The 12,409-nt window shown below is 36.5% G+C and overlaps 1 protein-coding gene across 1 annotated transcript in view; it reads left to right on the top strand.

The window, feature by feature from the left end:
* LOC131526119 (complement C3-like) overlaps positions 1-12,409 on the top strand; it is a 204,714-nt gene that overhangs the window by 105,880 nt on the left and 86,425 nt on the right. Inside the window, exons 23-26 of the mRNA XM_058754266.1 lie at positions 1,366-1,449; positions 11,138-11,341; positions 11,826-11,901; positions 12,059-12,218. Of these exons, the coding sequence (XP_058610249.1) occupies positions 1,366-1,449; positions 11,138-11,341; positions 11,826-11,901; positions 12,059-12,218 (524 nt within the window). The remainder of the gene's footprint in view (positions 1-1,365; positions 1,450-11,137; positions 11,342-11,825; positions 11,902-12,058; positions 12,219-12,409) is intronic.

The raw sequence follows: 12,409 nt of genomic DNA, 5'->3' as shown, positions 1-12,409 counted from the left end.
AAGAAAAGAGAAACACAAGAAATACAACTTACTTCAGCCACAGTCTTGGAGGAAATCGACTGATAAAAAAATACATAAATAAAAAAATAACTCAAAATCTGATTAAACAACTCCAAACAGCATCACCAGCTTCTTTCGTTATTAACCAGACTGACGTTATTTTATGTCTGCAGAGTGTCTTATTGAGAATAACAGAGGTTTAGATGGACACAAAAAGAAAAAAAAAGAAAGACTAAACTAAACTAAAGCAAATGCATATCTCCACAATGGTGACTTCAATTTTTTTTTTTTTTCAATAAAACATTGGCATCTAAACCTCTGTTAATTCTCAATAATAAGTTTTGTATAAATGAAATAAAGTCAGACTGGTTTGTAATAAGTGAAGATGCTGAGATAGAGAGATCTGTTAGTGTTTCATGTTCTGTTGCTGCCAGTCATGTGACTATAATTAATTAATTAATTAGTTAATTTTACAGTGAAGGTGTTTGATTTTAATAATTTAGGAAATACCTGTAAAATAACAGTGTTTGTCAGCTTATTTAAATAAGGAGATTTTACTTAAATTTTTAAGTTTTTTGTTTGGCACCCTGTGCTGCCAGTCATTTGACCATTTTATCATTTAACGGTTTTGTTAATGTATTAATTACAGATTATTTTTGTGATTTTACATACATTTGTTTGTGATTTAAGAAAACTGCAGTAGTTTTTCTGTATTAAAAATGTGAATTATTGTAATTTGCCATTAATGTCATAATCCTTAAAATAACAGCCAAGTAGTTAATTCAGAGATAATTTTACAGAGTTTTGACTGCAATTCAAAATAAAAGAAAACAACCTGAAAAAATCACAGTTATTTTCCATAAAATTACAATTTTTTAAATTAATTTTTTTACAGTGTACATTTAGGCAAATCTAAAAAAGATGATGCTGGCTGTGACTAGACACACGTGTGTTAAGATATAACACAGGTTGTATTGCTTGTAACACATCTGTTTTAAGAGTATACACACACACACACACACACACACACACATAGACAGATAGATAGATAGATAGATAGATAGATAGATAGATAGATAGATAGATAGATAGATAGATAGATAGATAGATAGATAGATAGATAGATAGATCTTAAAAATGAAAGTTTAGCACAAAAGTTTGGACCAAATTGTGCAGCCCAACTTACAACCAAATATGGAATTAAACTTGAATATCTTTATAGTTCCAGCCAATCAAGAGATCACAATCAACTTCTGCTTTTCCCTTTATCAATAGTCCTCAAAACTGTACAAAATATGATCATGAGACTCATGTCTCCTCCTCTAACTTGCTGTTCTTCTCTGTTTTTCATACCAAATGGAACAGGGGAAAAACCTTTAGTTCTTAAAGCTGCAATACCAGATAATCGGGTTCCAGACACACCTGCTAACACGTACATCTCAATTACTGGTAAGGATAAAGTTGTTTTAAGAATATATAGTGATTATTTCTTTGAAGTTGTATACATGATTTATTTAAAGAGAGAAGCCTATATCTACAGTCATCTGTGATCACCGAAACCATATTCAGAGGTGGTCAAGAACAGATCTGTACCACATTCATGAGCATTTCACTCATTTGTGACAAATGAAATCTGTGCAGAGTAAAATGTATTTAGGAGTACGAGTGTGAATAAAAAGTATCTGCAAATCTGTTTGATGAAATCTAGGCTCATAAAAAGTCAAATATCTTAAATTAGAGCAGAACAATATGTCAAAAAAAATTAAATCTTCGTTTTTATTTTATTTTTTTATTTTTATTTTTTGGTTTGATTATTTATTTTTTGTTATCAACATTTTTTATTTTTTCATAACATCCAAAATAAAAAAATAAAAAATAAATAAAAAAAACAACAACAGACGCATACTCAATATCTCAAAGTCCAGTCAAAGGGAGGGAGAGAGGAAGGACAAGAAAAACACAAAAGTAACTCCTTTATACAGTCACGTATATCAAAGAGAAAGCACTGCCAAGCACCAATGGTAGAAGGCTTGGCCCCATTGATTCGTGCTGTTGTACATTCACAAGTCACTATGTGCAGGAGGCTACAGATCCAATATGTTTTTCCACACATGTGCAGTGTAAACCAGTTTTGTATTGTTGTCTTCTTCGCAGCTGTAAAACCAGCAAACAACATTCTCTTTTGCATTGAAGTTATACAGAGACCAGAATCATCATTAAGAAGACACAAACTTGGATTAACAGACCAATCCATTTGCAGTAAGGGTGATAAAACCAGGTTTACATGTGTCCATAGACTGATGACGACAGGACATTCCCAAAACATATGCAGAAAAGTACCCGATGCTGTAGTATTACATACATGGCAGTTGAGATTCTGTTGTAGTTTCATTTTAAATCTTTTGTAAGGAGTTATGTATGCTCTATGAATGACTTTGAAGTGAATAAGACGATGAGCCAGATTTTTAGATGTTAAACTGAGATTAGACCACACTCTCTCCCAGTCGACAGATAAATTAAGGTCAGATAATTCCCTATTCCAAATAGTTTTAATAGAAAGAGGTTTTGTAATGCAATCAATAATCTTATTATATATTAAAGAAACAGACGGCCGACCAACAGATGGTGCAATTCAATCTTGCATAGGATGAGAGGAGATGGGAGATGCCCAAGGAATTCCATACGCTTTGAGAGCAGAATGTAATTGAAGAAAGACAAAATATGCGGATGCTGGTAGACAAAATTTGGTTCTTAATGTCTGAAATGAACATAGGCCCTGGTTATCATATATATCACCGCATGTGTTTACACCTAAAGAGGACCAAGAGGGTTGGACAAATGGACGATTTCCGCATACAAAATTAAAATTGTGCCATAAAGGTGTACTGTTACAAAATTTGAAGGTTCCTCCTATCCGACGTTCCACCGTTTTCCAGATTTTAATAGAGTTGGCCACAACCGGACCAAATTTATAATTATCCCATTTTTTTCCTGTGCCAGTAAATAACATATCTTGGAGTCTATTTGGTTTAACCTTGTCAGCTTCAATCATTCTCCAAGAAACTGTAGATTGAGGATCAACCCAATTATGAAGAGCCTTAAGCTGGAACGACCAATAATACAGTTCAAAATTTGGTACAGCCAGTCCTCCTGCGCTATTAGAATGTTGTAATGTGGTAAGTTTAATTCTGGGGCATTTATCATTCCAGATAAATTTAGAAATTATGGAGTTGACCTCCTTAAAGTAACCTGGAGGGGGAGAAAGTGGTAGCATAGAGAAAAAAAAAAATTAAATCGAGGCAACAAATTAATCTTAACAGTGGAGATTCTTCCTTGAAGAGAGACTTTAAGATTCTTCCACCTTTGAATGCCATTTTTGACCTTAACTAAAATATTATTAAAATTGTCTCTGGCAATCTTATGAATGTTTTCATATATGGTAATGCCCAAATAGATGAAAGATTCCTTAATAGGGATAAATGAGGGAATAGAAGAATTAATTTTAACATTGTTCATTGGCATTAAAGCAGATTTGCTCCAATTTATTTGATATCCTGATAAGCTACTAAAATGATCAAATTCCTTAATTATACTAGAGACTGAAACATCAAAGTGGTCTAAATATAGAATAATATCATCAGCGTATAATGAAATACTATGATTATGATCATGAATCTTAATCGATACTTCAGATTTCCTGATGGCTTGTGCTAAGGGTTCAAGAGATAGACAAAATAATAAGGGGGAAAGCAGACATCCCTGCCTTGTTCCCCGCTGCAAAGGTAACAGGGGGGAAATAATATTACCAGTTATGACTGATGCTGCAGGTGAGTGGTATAATGTCTTAATCATAGAAATGAAGTGTTCGCCCGAAGCCGAAACATTGCAGAACTGCCCACATATAATTCCACTCTAGCCTGTCAAAGGCTTTTTCTGCATCAAGTGAAAAGACCGCACAAGGGGTCGGGTGGGAGTCTGCAAAGTCAAGAATATGAAGGAGTCGACGCATATTGTCAGATGCATTGCGCCCCTTGATGAAACCAGTTTGGTCCTCCTTGATCAGACTATGAATTACCTTCTCCATACGAAAAGCAAAAACTTTAGCATATATTTTTAAGCGAAATCGGTCTGTAGCTGGAACAATCTAATGGATCTTTCCCTTTTTTAAGAAGTAATGAAATCAGTGATGTTTTTTGATCTCTATGAAATACCCCATGTTCAATTGCAAAATTAAATGAATTAAGCATAAGTGTCCCTGCCAAATCCCAAATTTCTAAATATAATTCAGGGGGGAGACCATCTAGACCTGGCGATTTGCCCTTTTGAAGGCTTTTTAGAGAGACGTGAAGCTCCTCCAAACTTAATCGGGCCCCCAAAGATTCTTTATCCACCTGTGAGATCCGAGGCAGTTCCAATTTATCTAAATACTGCTTACAAATTGGTTCATCAAAATCTGTTTTGGCTTTATACAGATTCATGTAAAAACCTTTAAATATGTTATTAATTTCCACAGGATTCGTGGTGACCTGATCATCCGATGAATTTATTGCGCTAATATATGCCTTAGACTCGCATTCTTTCAGCCTAAGGGCCAATAAATGACTAGGTCTCTCTGATTCAAAATAATATTTTTGCCTAGTCCTATGTAAAATAAATTCCGCCTTTGAGTGTGAAAGTAAATCATATTCTTCTTTTAAAGAGGACAACTGTGTAGCCTGTTGCTCAGTAAAATGTTGTTTTTGTAGGTTTTGCAATGATTGGATTTTATTTTCTAATTGTGTAAATTGGTGAGTTTTCGCTTTGGCAAGAGTAGAAGAGAAAGATATACAGATTCCTCGTATGGCACACTTAGTCGATTCCCACATTATTTGAGGATCCACATCAGAGGGCATATTGATTTCAAGAAATTCCTTAATATATTCTTTTAGTGAAGTAATGAAAGTCTGATTACTTAGTAATGATATGTTAAAGCGCCATATAGGGGCTTTGGCTTTAATATCGGAAAGAGGAACACTGCACAACACAGCAGAATGATCAGATAATAAAATTGGTAATATAGAGATGGAGGAACTCGACGAAATTAAAGATGGGCTGAGAAATATGTAGTCTATCCTAGAGAAAGTCTTATGTCTATTAGAAAAAAAAAGTGAAGTTTAGATTTAGTATTCTGAATTCTCCAAAGATCGATAAAGTTGAGCTCCGTGATAAATTTATTCAGTAATTTAGTGGATGGATTGGCTGTTGTATCAGATTGAGATTTATCTAAAGCAGGATTTATGACAGCATTAAAATCACCACCCACCACTAATGGGCAGTCAGTCTGCTCAAGTAATGTTTTGGAAATCTGTGTAAGGAACGCACTCTGTCTCATTCGGACCATAAATAGAGACCAATGCTAACCTATTATTATATATTTTGCATCGGATAAAAACAAATCTACCCTTCTCATCACTACCAAGGTGTTCGATTGTTAAATTTAACTTTCGATTAACAAGGATAAGCACCCCCTTAGTTTTATTTTGAGCGCAGGAAAAAGCCGCTAATTTATAATATTTATTCTGAAAACGTGCCACGCCAGATTGTTTTAAATGCGTCTCTTGAATTAGGGCACAGGAAATAGACTTACGGTGTAAATATTCTAACACACGGGTTCGTTTAACAGGAGCAAAAAAAAAAAAACAGAAGCACTTCCATTCTGTAAATAGCATGTAAACGCTGATGTGCATTTTAGATACCAAACCTCCTAGATGAAAAATCCCTTTAGAAATAAGGTAAAATAAATAACAGTATAAATGTCTGTTGTAAAAAGTAAAAACAACATAAAAACCTGAACAACCAACAACCATAAACAAGGAACAACTCAGACCGCACATTACCGAGAACATAGGTCTGACTGAGCAACAAAAATAGTGATGGTTCGTGACCGATCCACTCCAACACAAGACATGTCTCCTGAAAAGGCCCACACAGCCAAAAAATATTTAAACCTACTCTCAATTAGTCCCCTCCAAATAAGAGGGGAAAAAAAGGAGTGTCAGTCTTACCAGCAACGAGATCGTTGTACCGGATATATAGGGACAATATCTCGGTAGTAAAAAGGAGAGAAGAAAAAGCAAAAAATAGACTTAGCAAGCGTCCATATCCATTCTACCATCATCCCCCTACTGGGCAGCTAGAACCATGTCCATCCTGACCATCAAGTTCCTTCCGTTGGACCGGAGAGACAGCGGCCGCTGTTCCCCCGTTGCGGCCCCGCAGAGCCGCGGCATATGTCTTCTGCTGAGACAGGGAGCTGATAAAATTCTCCGCTTTCTGAGGAGAATCGAAGCTTTTCTGTTCCCCTTTGTGCCGTAGTTTAAGTACCACCGGATAGATGAGGAAGGGCTGGAGGCCAAGCGCTGTCATCTTCTTCAAAACCGGACCAAATGCCTTTCTCCTGATCGCTGTAGCTGGACTAAAGTCGGGAAAAAATAGTAGTGTGACATTGTTCTGTGCGCATTTAACTGGATAAGCCTGCCGAGCACCCCTCAGGATATCTGATCTGTCATGCCATCTCAGCACATGAAAAATAAGAGTGCGCGGCCGATCGGAGTCTCTCCCTCCGTCATACACGCGGTGCGCCCGGTCAATCTCAATGTCACGGCCCCTCAAGGAAGGAATCCACTTGGGAAGATTAACTCTGAGGAAACCAGCCTCGTCGGATCCCTCAGCCCCACCAGTCGTACGTTGTTCCTCCTGCACCTATCCTCCATATCCGTCATCTCGGTAAGTCGCTCCAGCTGATTTCTTACGTCCGTGACTACCCTCCTATCCTCACGTGCATCTGCTTGCACAGAATCAACGCGGTCACGTGTCTGCTTCGCCGCGGTAGCTATGGCCTCAAACTCCTCTCTTAGCTCTTTAACAGACTTGTTGGTCGCTTGTATGTCCTCACGCAGTTTGCGCAATGCTGGAATCAGTACAGAGTCCATCGCATCTCTTACTGCCGAATTCACAACCGAATTCAAAGTGCTTTGCTGGTCTTTAAATGCTAGTTCAATACGGCTAGCAATAGCATCGTCGAGATCTTCTCTGGAGATGGCGGAATCTCTGAATTTTTTCTTCATTGGCGATTGCTCAATCTCTCTTTTCCGATCCCCTTTGTCTGCCTTAGCACTCATGATGGGTCCAATGCAGAGTGGTTCAAATTTTACTGACAGGATCATATAATATGTGGCAAAGTGAGCAGAGTGAAAGACTAAGCTTGCATTGCCGTCGAAGGGTCACGTGATCCCCCAATCTTCATTTTTATTAAGGTTTCCATTCTATTTTTTGTTCTTTGGTTCATTAACTGACATTCAACTACTACAGAACAACTACATTAACAAAAAAAAAAAAAGTCATATTAAACAAATGCCACCGTAACGCTTAAATACTGAGAAAAAAAAAGAAGAAAAAACCATGCTGATTCAGTCTTTTAGACATGAACACTTATCATACGATCCTCAACAGCGGTGACAATAATTTTTCATACTGCAGTGCATGATGGGAATTTTTAATGTGGTGTTACCCAGCATGCATTGCAGCATGAAGCATTTTGTTGATTGTCACCATTGTTGAGATTCATATGCTGGTTAGTGATGTCTGTGTGTGTCTAAATAATCCAGAACTTCAAATCTGTATATGTAATACATAGATTTAAAATTTACTTACTGTATTTTAGTGATGTGCGGATGGTGGTTGCATCCGCGGGTGCTGCGGATAATCTGTGGTTTGGGTAATACAATATTGCATTTTGATTATTTGTGGGTGGATGAGATAAGTCATTAATCATGCGAATATTAACTACATTTTCTAAAATATGAAAGTGTTTTAAATAGGATACAGAAGTTGAATAAACTGTAATTCACATATTAAAGTTATTCAAAACATTATTTAGTCAAGAGCAGTTAGGGATTTCTTCTGTCTTTTGTTGTTTAATTGACATTAATGACAGTCGGCACAGCTTTATTAGACTGCTGTCACAAGACCTGTTTCACGGATCCAATACTTATACATATGCGTTTTCTTTCGCAACTTAAGACAAAACCGACAATGCTTATGAGGATACTCGCCAGGACGACCATTTTGACGTTATTTTGTGTGTATTTGGCCACTTAAGCGCAACAAGCTTTGTTTGTTTGTTCGCAGTGCGCGCTTTGGATGTGACTGGAGCGCACGAGTACCGAAAGACTTAAAAAGACGTGCAAATAATACATTTCTGTGACGATGCAACAATGACCGATTAGGCAATTGACAATTCTGTCAATTGTACCGAGAGCTGACAAAGAGAGAAGACGCAGTACAGCTAAATCACTTACTCTTTCAAATAACTGGTTGTGTGAATTTATTTACTCATCTAACCTACACAGTAAAACCTCCAGTGTTAAATCAACACTCCCAGTGTATATATAATCCACACTCAGAGTGTTAAAAAAGTAACACTGAAGCAGTGTTAAAGTTAGTGAGATAATTAGTTTAGTAATTGAGTGATGATTGAACATTAATGAAGAACACCTGCTGTTAACAAACTGAATCACTGAAAGAAAGGAAACAAGAACAGAAAAAAAAGACGAGGCGAGCAGAAATACAAGAACTACAACTGACTTCAGCCACAGCCTTCGATTAAATCAACAAAAGATAAAAGAAGACATTAAATCTCTCAAGATCTCAGCAGAGGATGATTAAACAACTCCACAAACAGTATAACCAGCTTCACACGTTACTAACCAGATTGACTTTATATGTTGATGTTTTAGTTTCATTTGAATTACCATTATCAAGGTCAGTGTTTGCTTTAGTTGGGCTCTGGGCTCTTGACCCTTGACTTAAGAATTCACAATTCATTTGGCTGTCATAGCTGTGTGTTTGTTTAGATATGTTAGTTATGGCAAGGGGGTGTTGATGGTTAGACTTCTATAAAGAAATCACCAACATTTAGTGACTTTCATAATGGATTTCATAGCATAGTCGTTGATTGTTTAAAACTTTTGGTTTTGTTCACATAAAATAAATAGCTCGATTCTTCAGCTTCAAAATTAATCTGAAAGACTTTCAAAAGTAAATCGGCACTAGAAGCTTAAAACAGCATTATCATACAGACATCAAGAATCAGCGTATGAATCTCAACAATGGTGACAATCAACAAATTCAGATAAAAAGATCATCTGTGAACAATACAAAACACGCTACTAAAAATCACAAAATAGCAAAACAAAAGGAAATGGTAAGAATAAAAGAAAATACTAAAACAGCTGCATAATTTATTCATGTCGCATTGCATGCTGGGAGCCATGGATGAGTTTTGATTGGTGCTCCCAGAATGCACTGCAACATGGAGCTTTATGTTGATTGTCACCATTGTTGAGATTCATATACTGATTCTTGAAGTCTGTTTGATTAAAAAAAAGTAAACTTTCAGTGCAGAATAAGTTTAAAAAGTCTTTCAGATTAAAATTGTCAGACGTTAAACTATATCATAAACTAAAATAACTAAATGAACTAACAAATCTACCAGTAGCTATACTCCAAATTGCATCAGTTACTCAAGCCACTATATGCTGATTACATCTTTATTGAAACATAAGCAGCCCTAATCTCATTTTCTCTTGGCTTTTTTGCCATAACTAACATGTCTAAACAAACACACAGCTATGGCAGCCAAAGAAACTACAATGTTTTAAGTCAAGGGTCAAGAGCCCAATTAAAGCAAATGCTGACCTCGATAATGGTAATTCAAATGAAACTAAAACATCAACATCTAAAGTCAGTCTGGTTAGTAACGTGTGAAGCAGGTGATACTGTTTATGGAGTTGTTTAATCATCCTCTGCTGAGATCTTGAGAGATTTAATGTCTTCTTTTATCTTGTGTTGATTTCATCTAAGGCTGTGGCTGAACTCAGTTCTTGTATTTCTGCTCGTCTCGTCTCTTTTTTCTGTTCTTGTTTCCTTTCTTTCAGTGATTCAGTTTCAGCAGGTGTTCTTCATTACTGCTCAATCATCACTCAATTACTAAACTAATCATCTCATTAATGTTAACACTGACTCAGTGTTACTTTTTTAACACTCTGAGTGTGGATTATATATACACCGGGAGTGTTGATTTAACACTGGGGGTTTTACTGTGTACACGCTATATTGAATAAATGTTTTGCAGGAATTTCCCTCATTTTAAAGTCGAAAACTGCGGGAATATATGCACAATCCCACACCAAAATTCAGGACCTGATTAAGCATAATTCTACTGTACATAGAATTGTAAAACATGACTTTTCCAAAACTTTCTGGGTTTATTTACTTTTCCAAAACTTTACAGGCCTGGAAATTGCTGTTTTAAAATTCCATGACTTTTCCAGGTTTTTGAACCCTGAATGTGACGATCGGGTGCGGATCGGGTGTGGTTATCTAAATCAGACAGAAATATGGGCGGTGGGATAATTTATTTGAAGCTGCGGATTTGGGTGACGTTTTAGCTCATCCGCGCATCACTATCTGTAAAATAAACATTTTGCTTGCATGTTGTAGTTTTACAGAGTTGATTATACAAAACTTGTTCATATAAAAGAAAGAAAAAACAAGTCTTTTTGAACATAGTCAGGCAAGCTAATAATGGTTATATCACCCTATAAAAACAGCTCAAGTCACAAGGTCAAAAACAAAAATAACAACAACAACAAAGTAAAGAAGAAAAAAAAAATCATAGGGTCCTTTCAAAACAATTATGGTATTTAATTTGATGGGCATCAGAGCTGACCAATCCATTGATCTACTGTATGTGAAGTGCAGCATCAGATCAAAGACTACATAGATACCACATTACCATGAACAGGAGAAAGTGTAATGCGCAAAAGGGTGGAAAAAGTCCTGCCCTATCAATAAAAGAGCCAATCACTAATTGGTAAACTGAATGCAGTAGTGCAGCGCAGTTGCCACAGAAACAGTGTTCTGAGACACACGCATAGGACTGCACATGCTGGACCAGTCTGAAATAGTTTTTTTTAAATGCTATTTGAGCATAAGAAACAATATTTATGAGACAGTTCATGTCAGATTTTGTCACTGACTTGAAATACATTATTTAAATGTGAGTGTGGCAAGCATTCCTCTTTTAATCCTCCAGGTGAAGAGATCAGTCAGACAGTCGCACAGGCCATCAATGGAAGCTTCATGGGTCGCCTTATTTTCCAGCCCTATGTATGTGGAGAGCAGAACATGATCAGTATGACTCTACCTGTCATTGCCACTCATTATCTGGACAACACAAATCAGTGGGAGACTGTTGGCATGGAGCGCCGTAATGAAGCCATCAACCATATCGACAAAGGTCAGCAGGACACAACAGATATAAAGAATCTAAAATAAAATCAATAAGCACTCTCAATGACGCTCTCAAGCCTTCAAATTGATATTTAAATTTAATGTTTCTGTGATGGGCAGAGGAAATAATTCTGCTGTATGGGTTAAAAAATAAAGAAATGAAAAAAAGGTTACCCCACCACTTTTTTTTTTATTACTATTTTGTTTTTATCAGAATTGTTCTAAGAGTTAACAAAATATTGCATGTATTTCACCACCACACCTGTAGAGGGTAGTGTGGCGCTGTAGTGGGTTATCTAGGAGACCGACAGCTCGAGTTCCGGATCATATTAAAACTGCACTTGAGCAAGGCAATAACGTATCCGTCTCCTTATCACTCACAGCTTGGTGTGTGATTTGGCTTTTGCCGCCACAGATTCCCCCTAGGTCTGGAGCCGGTAACTTTTACACTTCAAATTGTGTCAAAAGTTGAAGATTATTTCTTTATTAAGGTTATCAAGGACAGCTGAGCTACCGGAAAGACGATGGATCGTATGCTATCTTGAAATCAACGCCGAGCAGCACATGGTGAAATGTTTTCTTTTCTATGCATTTTTAAAACGTATTTTCATGCCCACTTTCTCCTGTCATATGTTATTATTTGACTTTTTTTTTTTTTTTTTTTTTATTATTAGTAGAAAGTTATTACTTGTTGCTAATTTGCATTTGTTTCTGTCTATGAAAGGTTGACAGCATATGTGGCCAAAGTCTTTGCAATGGCAAATAACTTAATTCCTATAGAGGATAATGTGCTCTGCAGCGCTCTCAAGTGGCTGGTTCTCCACAAGCAACTGCCAGATGGATCCTTTAAAGAGGATTCAGCTGTACATCAAAGCGAGATGGTGGTAAATTGAATGTGGCTGAGACTGACTGCATTTATAAATTCATAAATATTTAGCAGGACTTTTACTTTCTGACCCCTGGATTTCTGAACCTCTGGTTGCTTCCATCCCCAAATATAATAATAATATTATTATTTGTTATTAGAGATGCACCGATACCACTTTTTCCAGTACTCGATCAATACCAATACTTT

The sequence above is a fragment of the Onychostoma macrolepis genome, chromosome 01 (genome assembly GCF_012432095.1).
Source record: "Onychostoma macrolepis isolate SWU-2019 chromosome 01, ASM1243209v1, whole genome shotgun sequence".
NCBI lineage: Eukaryota > Metazoa > Chordata > Actinopteri > Cypriniformes > Cyprinidae > Onychostoma > Onychostoma macrolepis.
Note: the sequence above shows the minus strand (reverse complement) of the source record. Positions and strands in the feature narration are given on the sequence as shown.